Source organism: Cladophialophora yegresii (assembly GCF_000585515.1).
Source record: "Cladophialophora yegresii CBS 114405 chromosome Unknown aczIN-supercont1.6, whole genome shotgun sequence".
In the NCBI taxonomy this organism is placed as follows: Eukaryota; Fungi; Ascomycota; class Eurotiomycetes; order Chaetothyriales; family Herpotrichiellaceae; genus Cladophialophora; species Cladophialophora yegresii.
In genome coordinates, this window is record NW_006913050.1 from 2502360 (window position 1) to 2521697 (window position 19338).

General features: G+C 54.3%; 6 protein-coding genes across 6 annotated transcripts; 2 read left to right on the top strand and 4 right to left on the bottom strand.

The window, feature by feature from the left end:
* Positions 1-1072: 1072 nt before the first annotated feature.
* On the bottom strand, positions 1073-3266 carry A1O7_08935 (uncharacterized protein; the record flags this gene model as incomplete). The annotated part of the gene is made up of 3 exons (XM_007762924.1): positions 1073-1256; positions 1311-1431; positions 1499-3266. 3 exons carry the CDS (start codon positions 3264-3266, stop codon positions 1073-1075), a joined length of 2073 nt encoding a protein of 690 aa, XP_007761114.1.
* Positions 3267-5309: 2043 nt separating this feature from the next.
* On the bottom strand, positions 5310-7271 carry A1O7_08936 (uncharacterized protein; the record flags this gene model as incomplete). Its single annotated transcript, XM_007762925.1, has 1 exon — positions 5310-7271. One exon carries the CDS (start codon positions 7269-7271, stop codon positions 5310-5312), a length of 1962 nt encoding a protein of 653 aa, XP_007761115.1.
* A 342-nt stretch (positions 7272-7613) lies between these two features.
* A1O7_08937 (uncharacterized protein) lies at positions 7614-10319 on the top strand (the record flags this gene model as incomplete). Its single annotated transcript, XM_007762926.1, has 1 exon — positions 7614-10319. The coding sequence occupies one exon, from the start codon at positions 7614-7616 to the stop codon at positions 10317-10319; it is 2706 nt and encodes a 901-aa protein (XP_007761116.1).
* A 951-nt stretch (positions 10320-11270) lies between these two features.
* Positions 11271-13880, bottom strand: A1O7_08938 (uncharacterized protein; the record flags this gene model as incomplete). Its single annotated transcript, XM_007762927.1, has 2 exons — positions 11271-13700; positions 13755-13880. The coding sequence occupies 2 exons, from the start codon at positions 13878-13880 to the stop codon at positions 11271-11273; spliced, it is 2556 nt and encodes an 851-aa protein (XP_007761117.1).
* A 1424-nt stretch (positions 13881-15304) lies between these two features.
* A1O7_08939 (uncharacterized protein) lies at positions 15305-16854 on the top strand (the record flags this gene model as incomplete). The annotated part of the gene is made up of 2 exons (XM_007762928.1): positions 15305-15350; positions 15551-16854. 2 exons carry the CDS (start codon positions 15305-15307, stop codon positions 16852-16854), a joined length of 1350 nt encoding a protein of 449 aa, XP_007761118.1.
* A 643-nt stretch (positions 16855-17497) lies between these two features.
* On the bottom strand, positions 17498-19051 carry A1O7_08940 (uncharacterized protein; the record flags this gene model as incomplete). The annotated part of the gene is made up of 1 exon (XM_007762929.1): positions 17498-19051. The coding sequence occupies one exon, from the start codon at positions 19049-19051 to the stop codon at positions 17498-17500; it is 1554 nt and encodes a 517-aa protein (XP_007761119.1).
* Between the last annotated feature and the right edge of the window lie 287 nt (positions 19052-19338).

Genomic DNA, 19338 nt, shown 5'->3' on the forward strand with positions numbered 1-19338 from the left:
AAGCTTATCTTGAGAATCAAAAAAATTGGCGGCGGAGTTGTTCGAGCGGGCGGAAGGGGCTATGATCTGACTCGAACGCATGCCTCCCTATGCATAGATGGATAGATAGATAGATAGATAGCTACTGTGCACATTGATTGTGCGACTCGAGTGGATGGGTCAGCCGTGGACCGGAGTCATGTGGAGACCGATGAATGCATCGCTCGATGATACATACCTAGGTAGATACTTCCTCCAGCCCGGTCTGGACGAGAGCACGATGAGCACGGCATGTCCTGTAACATGTATACAAGCTTGGGAGGGTCACTCTTGAGGTTTTACAGTACGCGGTGGGCAGCGAGCGGATGTCGAACAAGGCAAAAGTCAAGGAGGACAAAACAGCACAGACATGTCAAGTCGGATATATTAAACAAGTGTGGTGTATTCATCAAGCGCGTGATACGTCAAGACTTCCATTCCATGTCTGTTCTGCAGATGTCATCGTCCTGCCAGCATAGAATCGGTCAAATGCAGCGACGCAAGCATTCGTCGTCCCTGGCCCTGCCCTCGTGGCTAAGTACAGTATTCTGAAGCGATTAAAATGCTGTTCCAACAGCAGCAGCAGCAGCAGCAGCACATCAAGTCCGTCCCCGTCACGGCGTCCAGGCCATAACGTCGACCCAAGCAGTGGCATTGCTTTTGAGGGACTCCTCCGCGCCTGTGCTTTTCCTCGCTCGCTAGTTATACGTGTCTTTGAAAATATGTTCGTAGTCCTTTCGTCTCATCCGGTATGCCTCGTCCCTTCATATCCGAATCCGTCATATCCCGTGCTTCGTCAGTCATCACACTCGTCGCCTCGTGATACAATAGCATCGTACAACGACGCCATGGTCGGCCTCGTAGGGCCTCAAAGCGCATGAAGTCCTGCGTTGCCGAATATGCAACTCATGGATTGCCTGCATCCAAAGTGTCGGTCAGGAGCGCACGGTCCGGCGCCGCCAAACAAGCGTAGAGTCGGGCTCAAACGACTCGCATCCTCGAATCGATTGAAGACGTAGAGAGGCCAGGCTCCTGCGGATACTTCTTCGATCTGTCACGAGCGTGCATACGGCCTGTTCATGGCGGCAATCTCTCTTGCCACTGTCGCCCATTCCAACTCCCTACATATCTGTTCTCCACGCTTCTCCTGCTGCTGCTCGTCGAATTTCATCAATTCGTACACGAAGCGGAGATGTGGTTGGATGATCACGTTCAGGCGGCGGGCACGGACGAAGCAACTTGAAAACAAGGTCAGCTTTACAATCGTGGAGCAAAGGGTGGGTGGCACTAACTATGCGCGAGGAAAACTCAGCCCCTTGGAAGACATGACCTCTGCGATGCAGATTGTTGCGGACCGGGAGACACCGACGCGGCAATGCACCAAAGTTGCTGTACCGTCGGATTTGCCTCGTCCTGGAAATTGGTCAGTTTGAAAAGGTCGAGCATGCTGGGTGATACTCGACAAAGGTGTACAACTTACCGATAAACTCCAAACAGCGCTCCATCTCCAGCGTCAACTCGTCAATCCCGTTATCTTGGACTCGATCAACCATGAGGAGATTCTCCCTCCCCCAGTCTTTGACTTGTTCTTCTGTCCACGATACTGGCTCACCAACGCTCAGAATCCGCCGGATACCCAGCAACTTGAGCATTTCCGGATTATTGGCGTGGGTCAGATTGCCAAGGTACATGTATGGTAGAATCCTGCTAGGAAGACTACCATCCAGTTTAGCTAGCCATGAGGGTGGCTCAAGGGAAGCTATCTTTGACGCGTCGGCGGTTGGTGCTTCACGCAAAATGCGCTCTTGAATAGCATTTAACAAAGCCACGTCTGAGGGATATGCGAAGAAATTTCTTTGTTTCTCACAGTGTAGGCGAATCCATGCTTCATGCAAGGGCACGCCCTCAGCATACATGAAGTACGCGACCGCGAGCATGGAGGTCTCGGTATACCCGTCAGCACAATGCAAGAGCACACGACGTGGTCGGGGCGTGAACTCGGTCATTTGAATGTCGCCGTCCTCATCCTTGGCTTGGCTGGCCGGCTTCTTTGCGTGGGTGAGCTCGTAGAGCCATTTGCACATGCGCAGAATGCCATCCACTTCGACTTGGGACCACGAGGGTGGCAGAATGCTGCCCGAGCTGGGAAAGGCTAGATGGACGGGTTCTTCGCCTGGTTCTCGCTCTTCGAGCTGCTTCCGTTTCGCCGTGAGAGTTTTCTCGTCGGGGAGCGAGGCGTGATCACTGGCTTCAATGTACAGGTCATAAGATGGGTCGTCAGCAAGCGATGGGGGATCCGTGAAAGGTCCAGGCGAAGGTCCTTGGAAAAGTCCTTGAGAGATCTCCGACGCCTTGGACATGGCACACATCTCTTTTCTTTCCTGTTGCAGAAAGTCAAGGGTGTGGGGAGTGTACCGTCCTTGAGAGTCGATCGCAACTAAATCTGGATGCTCGTGCTCGAAATCTTCGAACGACTGTGTCAACACGAAGGTGTTAAACGTCTCGGGACACTGTCCGGCATTTTCCAGCTCCTTGCGCCATTTCCTCTGGACAGAGGCTGTCCGCTCGGCCACCGACTTGATGATGCGATGATCTGTGTCTTCATCACCGTATATGACAATGTCAGAGACAAGTGCCATCTTCGCCACCTGAATGTGGAAGTTGCGGACGGAGAAGCCTTCTCGAGGATCGCATTCGAGGAATCCCCGACCATTGCTGTCAGACAGGTTGAGGACTTCGTCGGGAGCAAGCGCCCCCTTTATCCGCGAGCGGCTCAAGTCTCCTCCTGCTTTTATTATGGTAATGCCGCGCAGGCATTTGGGAGTCCTTCGTAGCGACTTCTTCCTGGCTACGAAGAAGGCTAGCTGGATATGGTTCTCGGGGTGGAGGCCGTGGAGCCAGGGGAAGACAGAGGCAGGGTTCGGCAGAGGTTGAGAGGCGTAGTGGTGGAGGGCGGCGGCTAGTTGATCAACGGAGATTCCGTAGATCGGTGGAGAGTTGCAGAGCTTCTGGTAGCCTGTCGCAGGGTAAAGAAGTGAGGTGGGTTTTGGGGCCGCGTTTCGTAGTGGAGGAGAGTTTGGCGGAGTGATCTGCGATTGCGAAGGAACAGGTCCTGGCGGGCAGTAAGGCAGATGTTTGTTGGGGACTGGAGTCGAGGATCGAGTGTGGGTTATAGGAACTGTCGGTCCCAGAGGCGGAGGGGTCGACTGTCGGATCTGAGGAGGCTGTTGAACCACGACTGTGGCCATCTTTGGTGGCTCGCTTCAAGTATCTTGGAGTCGGACTCAATGATGAATGGTTCTTTCTACAGGCTCATCCTGCAAACACCAGGAGTCCTAGCCAGTCCTGCTTGAGTGCAGGGAGGTGGAAGGGAAGTATTTCAACCGTGTTACGGGGGCGGTGGGTGTTGTCGTCAATGCACGCCAATGAGGTGATGTTGAGAAGAGTTAGAGGTCAGCGAGCCTGTTCAGTTTGCTCTCTCAAGCGCAATATGGAACGTTCGTCGAGGTGGGTGTTGCGTCAATGGGAAGAGGGACAGATCGATATCAAGGGAGGAGCACGTCGAAGTATCAAAGCAGTTACACTCGGCGGAGGCTTTGGTGCGTAGGGGCCAAGGTGCACTGGCGGCGTCAAGGTCAAGTTTCAGCTGTGAAGTTCCAATTGTCACAGATATGAGTAGATGCCCGTGAAAACAAAGGTTTCAGACTCGAATATCTAGTGGGCGCTGCGAGTCTGGAGAACATGGAGAAGAGCAGATCCACCGACCTGGAGAGCCAGCTGTACGAGTAGGAATTCCTGAGGGCGGGATCGAAATGGAGGGGGATAACGACCACGGTGGGGCAGGAATTACCAGTAGCCCAAGCAGAGAGGCCGCACTGCTCATGGCGCTGGGCCGACCAGGGTGCGCCCATGCCAATGGCCCACTCACGATAGCCAGAGAACGCGAGGGGCGGTTCGAATGGTCTCGATGGTGTCAATCGTGGAACAATCACTGGTGGAAGCGCGGGCGATTGGATTTCTGGGGCTTTGTCGGGCCGGGGGGATACTCCCCAGTCGCAGCTCGCGAGGCAGGCTAAACAAGGCTAACAGAGCACCGTGCGTTAGCACAGACCTTGACAGAAAGAATGCCCTGATGCAGCAAGAAATGACATGCGAACACCTCTCCGTGACAGCGCAGGGAGGCCGGTTCAGTACCTAGGGCTGCTGCTACCGGAGAAATTGAAAAGCCAACGTAAGACACACGCGTGGAGAGCGCCGACTCTACTGTCTAAGGCAGAGGCACGAGCCAAGAGCCCAATGCTTGCAAAGTCGAAACGCCACCAACGCTGCAGTGAGGGGCAATCATTGGTAGGCGACGGTGCTTGACTGGCGGCAACTCTGATCGCACAACCCTACAGGAAGAAGCACCGAAGGACCCTGTTGAAGCCATTGAGAGGTCGATCGCCGGCTGTTGCATATTATAGTTTGCCGAGCATTCGGTGTCATAGTGAGAGCCGGCGAGGGGGTGCGTGTCAGCGACAGAAAAGTTGGGTGAAATCTGGGGAACACTCGAGGGCCATGAGTGAAGCACGAGAGGTGGCTGAGTCGCCCATCCGTCAACCGCCATGCTGCCATCTGACAAGCACGGGCATGCAACCCCTCATTACACGCGCTGAGATTACCGATAATACCGATGCTGAGACGAGGTAAGAATGGGGTTTACTGCTACGACCTACACAGTATTGCAGAGGAAGGCAGACACATGCAGCGGTGGAGAAGGTGGTGATTCTCTCCAGACAATGCAGTGTGACAACATTGTGCTTTCGTCTGGCGGAGATTGTTTACACGGCTGCGCTGTGGTCCTGGGAGAGTGTCGATCAGTGCGGCCCAGATGGTGGCAGCCGTCCTCGCATCTGTCCATTCTTTGGAGCGCTATGATCTTCGATCGTGGGAAGTGATCACCCACCCTCCCTCTGCACAACCCTGGTTCTTCTGTTTGTCCATCCCGTTCTTGCATCAGTCTTGCAGCGCAGTTGCACAAATTCGCTTCAATCGTGATCACCGTAGAATGGCGCAATCCTCGTGTACTGCACCAAGGCTCCGTGTTGTAGGCGGATTGCTGCTAAACGTGGCTGTCACTTGCGAGAACCATAGACACATGTAGTCTCAGTGCGTAATAGTCGCGTGCCCAAAACCCGCTTGATTTACGGGTCGTAGAGTAATGCAAGTGTCAACATGCCACGAGGGGCGGATTGGTTTGCAAAGAGGGTGCTCTTCCCGTCGCATTGCAAAAACGCGGGTTCGTTACCTTCTCATGAGGCCTGCAAACAGAAGAGAGATGTGATGCTGTCATCCTTTGCGTCCGAGTCGTACTCCTTGCACCCACCCACAGAGACTGCAAATTCCTCCGCCGCTTTCCGTGCAATAGTCGACGTATACGTCCAGTCCCGCTGTTCACCGTGGAAGGATAGCAGCGGAATGGCTGACTGAGCCGAACGCACACCTTTTCCGCTCACCGCTTCCACAAAAGGGGTGACAAGCGACGCTGGAAACGCTCTGTGCTCGGCCTTCATCAGCAGCGCAATCTCCTCGTCCGCGGTGAGTGTTCTGTCTCCAGCCAAATCGACCTTCGTCGGCTTACTATCAGACTTCACGGTTCCCTCGTCCATCATGAACTCCTCCGGCGACTGTGCCAATTCACGGTGCACCGTAAGGGCCGATGACCCTTCCCTGAGCATGAAGGTCGGATACATCATGTAATAACCCCGCACCTGCATCATTTCGAGCACAGGCTGCAGCCAGCTCGGAAACTTATGAGACAAGCTAGGTGAAGACGGTGTCTTCTGTCCCAGTTCTGGGTCCAAGAGAAGACGGTAGGATAGGAAGGTGTGCAATTCAATCCACCGATCTCCGAAAAACAGCGCCGCGTTCGAGGTTGGCGCTTGCCACAAGACACATGGCTCCGCGAGATGGGATCCGTATGGCGCCTTTGTCTTCAAGTCAGGCCCAACAGGTGGCAGTTCCAGGGAGATACCCATCATATGCTTGGTCAAGTTTGGGTTTCCTGCACCGTACTTGTACTCGAGCACGGAGTACATTAGAAATTGGAAATAGTTCGGAGAGAGCTCGACATCCGGCGAGAGCAGTAGAACATGGGTAGTGCGAGGCGCTTGTGGATAGAAAGATTCTATCGTTCGCATCGACGCCTGTACGGGCGACATGAGCCGTGCGTCAAGCCTATGCCTGACGATCAGTCTGCTCTCGCTCGCTGTACCATCGGCCGGCCATCGAAAGTTCGCCAAATATCTCGCCACGAATGAGTCAACGTTGTTGGGGAGCTCAACTGTCAGCCTCGGAAGAGTCCATCCCGTGTAGTCGGCGTCCTTGACAGATCGTAGAAGTCGCATCAGGGATGCTGAGGAATCTTGCTGGGCCTGGATGACAATATCAATCTGGATCTTGTTGAATTGTGACAGCGAGGCGGAGTCCAACGCTGAGATCCAGGATAGGCTCTGCCAACCGCCAGTCGGCATGTCGATCAGACTAAGATCCAGCGACGATGTCTTGTCTCTAATGGCGTTGAGGAAATGTTCCTCGTCGCTGCTGGCGAGTATGACTGCATGTAGGCGCAGCGCAGAATGAATATGGCCCAAGCTCGCTCTGGCACTAACCTCCAATCTCGCAGCAGATGATAGACTTGCATAGTCGGGGCGGGCATCGTGCAGGTATACATCGCATGCTGACTCGGTGATGCCATTCAACTCCCGTATCTCTTTCCAGCTAGCACCTTGACGGCCCATGAAGGCTAGGTGAACTCGGGTTTTATTGTGCTGCCCCATTGAACACGCGATAGGTAGCAATTGAGGTACGCTTTTCAAGTCGCTGACAGCGAAAAGAACATTGGCTCTGGGATCCTGGATCCACGTATGCGGTTCTACCGTACCCGCCAATGCATAGAATTTTATGGGGCCTTCATATACATCTCCAGCCTGGGGCGGGGTTTGGGATTCGCTTTCGTGAGCGTCGGGCGCACCTCCACCAAGTCGACCATAGCGGCGATCATATCGTTCCGAGACTGGAGGGAGGTCTGTAGGCATGTGCTTGAAGAAGAGGTACAGCAGCCATCCCAAGAGCAGGACAAGGATTATGCGCCTGCGACGAAATGACTTCCACCGGCCGACGAGTAGATTGTACGTGTTGGAGCGGCGAAGAGTGAAGCTCTCAGGTCGATCATGGTCTTTGCCCTCGGGATGAAAGCGGCTCCTGGCAGCCATGCAAGCTGAGCCGCAGAGAAGGAGCGGGTCACATCGAAACGTGAACGCGATTTCCGGACGTGGAATGAGCAACGACTACGGAGTAGATTGGCGTCATGCGTCAGTGATGCGGAGTTCGGAGTAGGAGGCCATGCCCGAAGGAACTGTATGTTCTCACGGTTCTTTCACCGCGGACAGAAACGTGCCAAGCGACGCGGAACGTCGGTGGATTCGCAGCGCCAATCCAATGCAGCACGATCGATCTCGACTCTAAGCATCCCACCACTTCCCAATAATACAACCACTTCTTCTTCGAAGCGGTATCGAGTCGTCACTGGTGGTGGGCAGGTCTCATTTGAGGCCATGCGAGGATTATGGACCCAAGCTTCTCGACCTAGACTGACGGCCACCTCGCATCATGTCTCATGCGTCGACTCTTTCAGTTCTACCCTCGTCCGCAATACTACCACCAGACCTCCGCGGCGCCGACCGAGCTTCGCCGAGCACGTATTCACCCTCCTGCTGACTCCCGTCCTCGCCGCTGCTCTATTTGTCGACACGAGCTGGAAGGCAAAACAAAGAAGAGACTGGGATGACAAGCTTGCTGCAATCAACCATGAGATAGCTCAATTGAGAGAGCAGGAGCAAAGGCTTCGGAGCTCTCTCCGGCTCCGCGACATCCACCATGGACTGTATCAACAACGGAGAGGTTATGCCACGGCAGCGTATGCACAGGTGGAGGTGGAGGACGAACAAGACCTGGGGGAAATCGAGATGCCAACATGGGAGGAAGGGATTTCGGTCGAGGACGAGGCTCCTGCGGTAGAGAATCCACGAGTACGTGAGGTGCTCTCTGCCAAAGAATTCTCGCCCGAGCAGTTGTCCAATCTTCACCGCTATCATCGCCTGAATGCAATCACTCTGGCTCTCAGGATGCTCCTACATCTCCGCATTGGTCCCAACTCCTTCTACTCGATCACTCCCGAGGACGACCCCGTCGACATTGTAGCCCTCGATAGCCTCGATCCTTCCAACAGCGTTAGTCTACCTACAGATACGGATCGCTTGGTCCAGATGTTGGCTTTGACCCGCAAGCAGATGCGTCCCCTGCGGAAACTCGACGACCTTTTCTACGCAGCCCCTCGAATACAGGCGCAGGCAAACCGAGGCGCTCTTCAGCGGACAATCCAAGATTTAACAGCAGAGTTCGAAGCTGGAAATGTCTCGCTTCCGGGGTTAGTTGACGGGTACGGAAAAGCCATTCTTCGGAGCGAAGAAGTGCCTTCCATATCTGTCTATGTCATGCTCATCCGGTCGCTGTCTAAGGTTGGGAGCTATAGCCTCGCCTACCACGCCGCTGCTGCTATGAAGAATAGCACGCTGCCACTTTCGGACCCTGCCATCTTCTATATGCTCTTGCAAATTGGGAGGGCCTGCGACTCCCGATCCCTGAATAACTTGCTGCACTATATCGCAAACTCTGATAACCCGCTGAATCTTATCCACAAATGGGAGAAAGCACGTGTCCACGGACTGGACTTGCCCGTGCCCGCCACCTTGAACCCAAGACTCCTGATGGCTCTGGTCTATGTTGCTCTGAGATGTGAACAGCCTGACCGAGCGGAGGCATGGCTAAGCCTGCTCCGGGAGGCCGACTACGGGAGCGCGTGGAAAGACGATTTGTTCAGGAGCTTCCTCGCTTACCACTCGCAGCATGGTAACTGGGAAGAGGGCAAAAAATGGATACAACGGTCTGTCAACCACGCATTATCAATTGCGAATCAGTCCATTGATCGCCTGGCCCGTGTGATATACCGCATGCTGGACTTGTGTGTGCGTTGCCGCAAACTCGCCGAATATACAGCCATTCTCGATGCAGCCGTGGAATCCGGGATTGGCCCTCCGCCTGTGCACAAGTCACAGAACGACTATAGGAAGTTTCATCCTAGGACACGCAGTATCCTCCTCGAGTGGGAAGCGTTGCCTCTTCCAGACAATACCGAAGCATGCCCTGTCATAGACAAAGCCAAATCTTTTCAGTATGCATGTAGGTCTCTGCTTGAGCAGCTTTCGCGGACACCGCCGGCTGGCGCAACAAAACGAGAGCAAGATGCTGATGAAGATCTCATCCTCATGGCGAGCACCGCGTCCAATCCCAACCAGCGATACGCTGTGCGAAAGCGACGACAAGACTCGGCGCAGTCTAATCCTGCCAGTGCATTCGCGCAGGCGGAACTCGAAAAACTACAAAGCAAGCTTGCCGAGCAAGATGCCCTCATCTCCGAGATGAAATCCCGACTAGATCTTGCTCTCCTACGCCACAATTCACATGAGAAGGATGCGGCTGGAAGGCAAGAACGATGGATTCAAAGCGCTGCCCGCGTGGCCCAAGAAGTGCGTGAAACCAAAGAAGGCTTTGAAAAATTGCAGGGCAGATTCGAGGCACAAGAAGCCATCATTCTGCAGTTGAAAGTCAGATCGGCCCTTGCGGCCAGCCGTCAACAGTCCTGGCTAGAAGACGACACTGCGAGGTCACAGAAATGGACCCAGAGCACACTTCAAATGACAGAACAACTTCAAGAGCTGAAAGACGGGTTTCAGAAGTTGCAGAGACTGAACGAGCTGTACGAGCAGGAACGTGTACAGACTCGTCAAGAGATCGCGGAGTTGAAAGCCGCTGCTACACTTACCGCAAGGATGGAACAGAACCCAACACGAGGGCTGCCGTCGATAATGGAAAAAGCGACGCCCGAGGACAGGAGGAAACCTCCGTTGAGAAGGGAACAATCCCCTCTATCATCAGCAATCAGACAAGAAACTGTTTCGCCCTCCATCCTATTGTATCCCCTCTCCGAAGCGGACGTCAGCCATGGTAAGACTAGCACAGATGGCAGCAACACCCCGACCATCACCAAGATCTTCCAGACGGGTGCCAAACAGTGGCAGCAGCGGCCGCCCTCGGCCGACAGTCCAGACAGATCAAGCCGGTCTAGAAGTACTCATAGGAGGGCGCGGCTCAATGTTCGCGTGAAACCGAGCCCGGTCACTCGTACAGTCCAGTCCAACTGAGTGGGGAGACACATCTGTAGCCTGGCCGACCTCTTAAGGCACAAGACAGAGAGGAGACTCTCTACCTGCGATCACCCTACGACGTGTAGTCCATACTATGTATTTCTCAAGTTGTATGAATGAAGATCCTTCGATCCTCGGCCTTGGCTACCTATTATCCTCCGTCCGATGAACAGAGCATACAGTACAATAACTGAGCGTAGGTAGTAAAGTCACGGTCCGGATATACAAAGAGAGTATACAGAGTACGCGTGGATGTATTCCCGGTCCTGTATCAATCTATTCAATTGCGCCGCCGTGCAGAACAACAGCCTGCTTGGCTACAGTCTTTGCCGATAGGACTGCTTCACCCACAGCGTGAATGAAGGGGTACGAGTTCTGTAACAGCATTGTGGTCTAATGCGACGGACTTATGTCAAAAGACAAGATCCACCCAAGTTACTTGCTTTGGTAGAGCTCGTCGGTCGAGTGAACAAGCAGAAATCCCAGGATCGTTCAAATCACTCGGTATCTCCGATCCCCGATCCTGCGGCCGGATGCGATGCTGCCCCGTGCCAATACAAACCCATGCTATTGTGGTGAGCCGGCAGCTCTGCGCGTGGCTGACGGATGACGAGCCTTGAGGTTTGAGAGTCCAAAACTCCATGTCCAAAGTGGACTTTCTGACTCCCTGGTGATAAATGCTGGTACGATCCAATGGCCTCTTCGACCCACTGCTGCGATATGCGCCGACAGTGTGTGTGTTCTTTTTCACCCAGCGATACTCATTATCCTCCAAGAAGCGGAATATAAGAGGTTTCCAGGTATCCAATTCAGACTGTGTCGTATGGTATGGCCGTCTCAAACAGGGTGACATGGGTAGCAAGACAGTCGCGTCCTGTCCTGTCCTGCCTTCGTTACGGCCACAGAGCAAGAAGATAGGCTATGCAAGTCTCCAATTCTCAGGGCATCTCATTTCTCCACGAGGACTTTCAAGGCCTGAACGCCGATTCCGAACAACTCTGGCTCCTTGATCTTCTTTAATGCATTCTTCAGTTTGTCAAGCTCGTCTTTCTTCTTGAACGCTTCCCGAGCTCTTAATGCCAAGTTTTTGTTCTGGGCATCTTCCTCGTCACAGCAGACCATGTTCCTCACGACGACCAGACCTCTGTGCACCACTCCAGTATCCTCATCCTGACACAGCTCTAATAATATCTCTGGAGCACGTTTTAGGTCGAGGATAGCCGATATGACAGTCGCGTATTGTTCGGTCAGCATCGCTAATGCGCCACCAGCAGCTCGTCTTGTCGGTAAATCCTCTACATCCGCCATCGCGACGAGAATGTGCAGTCTTTGAGCTGCTCGTTTGGTGCCATCCGCAAACTTCTCTGCCCCCGTGGGTATCACAGTCAAGTTACAGATCAGCTCGCATGCAGCGCGGCGGATCAGCTCGTTGTTTCCGAGTAAAAGATCTTCGACTTCGTCCCAGGCAGATTTGGTAATGAAAGATGCGGCACTGGGATTCGGAGCGGATGCGAGGTTTGTCAAAGCCAGTAGACTTTCGAACACAGGGAGGAGATCGCGAGCCTGGTCGCTCAGGACTTCGCCACTTGGTGACTTCAACAGCGCCACAAGGGGAGGAACGGCGTCGGTAATGTCGGGCGTGGATCCTCCCGGAAATATGTGAGCTGGGTTTAGGGAGATCAGGACTCTGGCCAAAGCGTGAGCAGCATCGGTATTTTGCTGAGCTGTGCCTTCTGCTTTCAGGTTCCTCTGGGCATGCAACACCAGAAGCTTGACAGCCCCCTGTTGAGCAAGCTTGCCGCGGTCTTTTGGGTTCTTCGACAAGGACAGAAGGATCTTATCACTTAGCTGCGCTGTAGCCGGAGATCTGCCTCTGTTTAATCTCGTTAGTGATGCGACAGCTCCAGCCTCCACCACTGCAGAGCAACGTGCTCGCACATGATCCTCGTTCTCCAGCAGGCTTGGTTCAACAGGTTTCTTAGCATTCGCGTAGGCTTTCAGCTGTGAAATCTTCTTCTGCTCTTCCGATAGGTTGGGCGAATATTGTGTCAGATTGGAGATGATACTTAGTCCACCGACCACAACTTCGGGCGAGTCGTGATGTTCATCGAGAGTGTCGAGAAGAGCTTTCAGGAATTTTCGGTCCTTGGCGAGTGATTCTTTGACCTCGGATTTCAGAGATGTATACGCAAGGCCTTCAATCGAGTCAGAAACAGTCTTTCCTTCTTCAACAACGGCAAGGGAGTTCTTGAAAAGATCAACAAGTTCACTAACATCATCATCCGCCTTGTCGGCTCTCTGATTCCCGATTTTAACACCCAGGCCGGACGTTCTCAGCTTCGCCAGCACAGTGGCTGCCACAGATGGCTGTTTGCCAGTACCGTTGCTGACCTTTTCTGATAGCCAGCTTGCACAGTACTGCGCAATTGCTGCCCGGCACGCTCCGTCCATGCAAGCCGCATTGAGGAGGTTGAGGAAGGCGTCATGGACGATCGGACTGCTGAACTTTCTATCCAGAAGAGGCATAGTCGAAGCAAGGAAGCCATCCGTCAAGAATAGCTGGGCCACCAGCTGAGGGATGACCGGAAAGAGATGTGCTGAGCCCGAGAAAGCAAGGACTAGGTCATCGCCTTTTCTGCGTTCGATGTGCGATCTGACATATTTGGCGAGGTATTCTCGACCAGTGGATTCGGCAGCCTCAAAGTATTTGGAAAGGACGAGAGTCGCCTGACCTCGGACGTCAGCTGGCAGTCTCAAGTCCAAGGAGCCCATTATAGCCTCGAGTGCTTCCTCGTCCACGAAAGTGTGCAGCCGCTGAGTATCCGCGATGAGCAAGAGCGCGATGCCTTTGAGGGCACGGCCGTCGTGATCATGGCCAGTCTCCATCAGCTTTGCGAGGAAGAGCTGGAACAGATCATCTTCCACACGAAGTCTGACGTCCTCGGTCGGCCAAAGTTTGTCATCCAGCACGATGGATCGGAGACAGTTGGCAGCGTCGTCGCCCCGCTCGTAGACATTGTCAAAGAAGGAAGTTGTTGATGCTTGGAGCTCAGTAGCGAGATATTCTCGGACCGCTGGACTCTGGCGGGCTAACTCGGCAACAATAAAATCTTGGGCATCCGACATTGTAGATTGGCGGCACTCGAGAAGGATTTGTATGCACTCGCGAGCGACGGGGGCGGCGGTGGCAGCTTCAGGTCCCTTCAAGTACTTGACGGCTTCATCTCCGGCCGAGTTGTTGTGGTACAGGGCATACCTTCTGACCAGATCCAGAAGTGGCGAAGTTAACTGATCGTTGTGAATCGTCAAAAAGGCGGCCTGAACATCTGGATTGGCATGACCCAGAGCAGCAGCCTCCCTCAACTTTCTCGACGCTTGCTAGAGAAATCATCGTCAGCTGGCTATGGGACGATGTCTTGGAGGGCCACACACCACTTTGTCACCGACATTAAAGAAATCGACGGCTTCATTGGCCAGCAGCGAAGCACGTTGGGAATCGCGTTCTTCGGATAATTTTCGGTTCATCCGCTGGGCTGCGACCTTGATCGAAGAAGACATTGATGCAATGCTTCGAGAAGGGCGGTGGCGGGGAGAAAGAAAAGATTGATGGACCCTCGGTCAGAGGCAGTGAATAAGGTCTGATGCTCGAGGCAGAGTTCAAAGGCAAACGAGTGTTGGTCGGGTGACGTGAGATCAGAATGTGCAGGCCATGATTTTTATCGGTGGATGGCAAGTGGCAGTTGGCGGGAGGGCGGGAGGATGATTTCTCAGGTACTCCGTAGAACGGCGGCAAAGAAGCGAGGAGAACAGGTACGAGTTGGTCAGCTGATGAGGTGTGCTTGTTGATACAGCAATTGCAGGCGTGCGTAGGCTGTCCGCAGTGGGCGTTGACCGACGACGCAGCCGTGACGAGTCGAGTCGAGATGGCCGTCCGAGGCGAAGGACGAAAAGGCGTAGGTTGTTCTTGCGACGAGTCGCACTCAGGATTTCGCGATAGCAAATGGCGACACGAGGTGCTGATATTATTGGATGGCAAGGCAGCGGAAAAGCGAGTGGAATTTGCTTCTTGTGGCCAACAGAGAGGAATGAGCCAGAACCAGAACTCGCAGCAGCGCTACGTGCCCAGAGATGCAAACGACCACGTGGGATGCAAAATCTGCTCCACTACATACAACAAGACGCAGCAGACTCGAGATAGAACCAGGATTGGCAAAGCACCGCAATTATAAGAACGCCATAAAAGGGGAGAATATCCACGGCCCTCGAAGTCAAATAGAAAGTATCGCCGGGCGGAAATTAACATGTGCTCCTTTCTGACTTCTGACTCACCCGACCATCAAATTGTACCGACATGTACACAGCATTCTGCAGCATTGACTTTGCTGTGAATCTTGGGAGTGATTGCCGGTGGATTGGCTGTCAGGACCGCATTGCGTAGGCCTAGCACCTGCCACGGCTGAGATCCTTACCACTAAACCTCTACTCGGTACTGAATGAATTCTCACACCCAGCAGTCCACCCACGTTCGTGGTCGGCTGGCCGTGACAACGCATGCTGCCCATCAATGCCTATTGGAAGATCATCAGGCGCCCAAAATAGAAATCTGCCAGTGCCCAAAGGGTTCGCTTAGGCACCCACCGCACTCTCAATAGGCGCCTGGGCCTTCTATCTGTTGCTGCATTGAGAGGGTAACGCCTAATTTTGCTGTCTCCAGAGCTGCAAGGGGGCCCTTAGAGTGAGGCTCATGCTCGCTGTGGCTCAAGATCGCGGCGCAACGAGGCCTGCAAATTATCATTCGAAGCATCACTCTTGCACACAGGCTACACCGAAAACCAAGTTCCACTGGTGATGAAGTTGCCCTTTCGGCGCGGACCTTCACCTCGCTACTCCGTACCTCCTCACCAACGACAATTTTACCGTGATCCTGTCACGAAACCCAGCCACCTGATCGCGTTGATTTCCAATTCCCTGACGCTTCCATCATGAACGCGGTCGATGCTTCCGAGCACTACGACAAGCCGTCTCACTGTAAGTCACATCCCAGATTCCACACTATGCCTCATCCCGCAAGTTTTGCCGCTCCTCGCAGGTTCCAGACCGACGAGATCTTTCTGCCACTAGCGACCAATCACCATCTGCGTCTTGGTCGCCATATCAGATGGGCGCAAGGCTCTGGCATCCCACTCCACGCGCACGAGGCTGCTGATGCTGACGCTACCAACGACCAGCAACAGAACAATCGCCCTCACTGTTGACAATCATCATCGACACCAACCCAGCGGCATGGGCGTTGCTGTCGTCGACGCTTCCTCTATCAAGCGCCGTCGCCAGTCTCCTAGTTTTTATCAACGCCCACCTAGCGGCAAACTATACCAACAAGGTCGCCGTCATCGCCTCTCATTGCGACAAGGCACAATGGCTCTACCCGTCGCCCACAGAGCAAAGACTCCCGCGATCGGCAGCAGACCGACATCACGCAAAGCGCCAGTCCCAAGCAGGAGACCAGCTCCGGGACACGCACCTCTCCGACTCGGCGAAAAGACTTAAATTAAACGGCCCGTCATCAGATACCACGAGTATCAGACTCAACGTGAAGCCGTTCTCGTCCTCGGTGCAAAGCGGCAGCAAGTACCGCCCCTTCCGACTCGTCGAGGAAGAGCTCCTCCACAACCTGACGCTCCTCCTCTCCTCGACATCCCCGGAAGCCATCACCTCAAGCACGTCGACCATGATCGCCGGCGCCCTGACCCTCGCCCTATCCTACATCAACAGGGAATCCATCCTGCTGTCCGAATCCCTGATCGGCACATCCTCCCTCAACACAGGCACCGCAGACGGCCCGGGCGCCGGCCCCGGCACAACTGAAGGAGCCCCTCAAACACTCCAATCCCGCATTTTACTAGTTTCAGCCTCTCCCTCCACGGACCTAGCCCATCAATACATCCCCATCATGAACGCCATCTTCGCATGCCAGAGGCTCTCGGTCCCGATCGACATCCTCCAACTACCTCTCCCTCCCATACACTCAGACCTGCCGTCAACCACGCGAGCACCAACCGGGGATCCCCCAAATTCAAATTCAAACTCAAATTCAAACTCGACAGTCTTCCTCCAACAAGCCGCCGACGCGACCCACGGGATCTTCATCCCCGCTCATCTCTCCCCTGCAAACACCACCTCTAACCACTCCCAGTCCGCGGCCACCAACGCCCAGACAACAGCCTCCCAAGCCCTCCTGACGTACCTGCTCACCAGCTTCCTCCCCTCCCCCTCGACCCGCACCGCGCACCTGATCCTCCCGACGCGCATAGACGTCGACTTCCGCGCGGCGTGCTTCTGCCACCGCAACGTCGTCAGCGTCGGGTTCGTGTGCAGCATTTGCTTGAGTATCTTTTGCGAGCCACCCGAGCGGGGCGAGTGCTTGACGTCTGGGACCGTGTTGGCTGTGAGTGATGGGGTGGGGAGGCGGCCTGTGGTGGCTGGTGGTGGCAAAAAGAAGACCAAGAAGACACAGGCTCAGGGTGCGAGGTGAGAAGCTAAAGTATGATGTTGAGGGTGAGAATCGATCAGCCGACACGAAAAAGGGGGTCGTTCCAAGTTCAATGATCTGCTAACGTCCTGGAATTACAAGGTTATTCGAGGTCAGTGAGCACCAACTTCAAGCAGGAACTCCCTTGATCTATCCAATGTCTCCTTCATGCACACGACACGCTTTTAGCGGAGTACAAGGTTTCTAGGTCGGTAGCTTGCCGGCCCACGAGCAGCCACTATGCCGCTGGTTCTGGCTGAGTACCAAGAGGAAAATCATTTCGAGAGGGCGCGAAAGTGTTTGTCTGCCTATCTACCTAGCTCCGGGCTTTTGTCGCGTCTTTCCTCGAACAATAGACGCATCTTAGGTTCCCATGAGCCCTCACGCTCAAGAAGACATTCAGCTATGAATATGCCCTTGCCCCCTTGGCACTGCCTTGGTCTCACTTGATGTCTTTGCCGTGGATCCTTGTGCGCCCCATTTTTGGCCCATATCTGCATGGTTGGGCGTGGTGTCGAAGGATTCTGGGCGCCACCACTGCTTTGGCTACGATGAGGTGGACTTCTAGCCCAAAGCCTTTCCCATTGTATGTACCATAAATCGTGCCGGCGTTGCATGTGCCATCGCAAGACAAGTGGTTGCATCCTCAACGCGTTCGAGCAAACCTCGACCGACTGACTCTTCCTCCCTGGGCGATGGATCCGTGTCCTCGACTTCGTGACATGGTGCATACAGGTTTTCGTTCCTCCGAGTGCATTGATGCGAGTGCGAAAGAGTCGGTATTGTGGCCGAAGTAGAAATAGACCCCATCACGGGTCTTCTTAACAGCCAGAATGCCGATCGCCCCAGCGCAATGACTGTGAGCCACACCCGGATGGTCCATGAAATCGTTCACAATGATAGAACGCATTGCGTCGTCCTCATTGCATTGCACGAGTCTTCCGTTTTCCTTACGGACAGCATTATAGATCCGATCAGCCGCAGTGGCGGCCGCGGTCGTCGTGGCCATGTGTTCTCCCGTACCACTGCAAACTGTGGCAACACACGTCTCGCTAGAGTCTCGTGGATGGACGGGAATGATCGCAGTACCAGTCCCGACAAGAGCAGCTGGGCCACATCGACCCTTGTGCTTCATGCCTATTCCGCCAGAAGAGGAACCTGCCGCGATTCGGCCGAAGCAGTCGACAGCGATAGCTCCAACTGTGTCGTAAACCTCGTCTTCACGGCCATATTTATCGGCTGGCGCCACCAATGGATCGAAGCCTTTTCCATGCTCATTGGCAGCAACGGCCTCCTCAGAAGACGTGCCATCGAAAGAATCGCTCGTTTTCTGACGCTTGGTCGCTGACATTAGCCATGGCAGACTGTCATCAGTAGCAGTTTGAGAGGAGCTAGGCTCCGACGAGCGGTCATGAGACGCATTGCCATCTGGCGTGTTGTGATTTGTCCCGGGGCGGCGAAATGGAGACCCTGAGTCGGGAAGAGGACGGGGCAGAGTAGGCACATCGGCTGTGGAGGCCACAAGAGGACGAGTCATTGTTGGCATTCCTGACAGGCTGGGCCGTTTGCTGAGGGATGCGTTGGGAGTCAATGGGGTTGCGGCAGTAGTCCATTCAGCTTGGGAAGCATTCCCTGCAACTTGCTGGGCTTGCATTCGCCTCTCTGCCTCTTCATTTTGCACTCTTTCCAGATCCCGCTTCCATCTGATCCACCGGTCTTTGGCTCCCTCTGAGACGAGAAAGTCGTCTGGAAGGATCGGGATTCCCTTACCAGCTGCATATTCGGTCGCACCGGGACCGACAAGAAGGTTTGGCGGTACTCGTTGAAGGGATAGTGGCTTGGTGGACTCTTCGAGGACAAGCCGAGCGACAGCAATAGGGTTTTTGACGTGGGCAATAGCCCCAACCGCACCACTTCGACCGTAGTGATCGACCAACGTAGCATCACACTCGACACCTCCATCCATGGTCAGGTTACTTCCGTATCCCGCGTTTGTGATCTCCTTGTCCTCGAGCAGGCGAAGTGCCATCTCCACAGCGTCAGTAGCATCGCCTCCATTCTTCAGCACGGCCATTCCGACTCTTGCTGCATCGTTGACGGCGGTGAGGTGGACCTTTTCATTTTGGTGGCTATGGAACCCGGCCCCGGCATGGATGAAAATGGCACAGATATCGCCACCTTCTGGGGGTCGACGTGGCATTTGACGAATCTCAGTTGCTGGGACAAGGAACCATTGGTTGGTGGAAGATACTCAGAGCAGCTGTGAAGCAAGACTCTCAAGGCGGTCGGCGGTATGAAATTGAAGGCGAGGTCAAAGTATCGTCGCCCCGAGGCTGCACTGAGTTGTTGAAGAGACAAGGGCCAGCAGGCCGGTAGCTACAGGGAGCAAGGACAGTGCTTAAAAGAACGTTAAGGATAGGCTTGCTACTGTTCAAAAGAGTGTGCTTGGAGAACTGCAGAACAACGATGCGGTGATGGCTCTGCCGG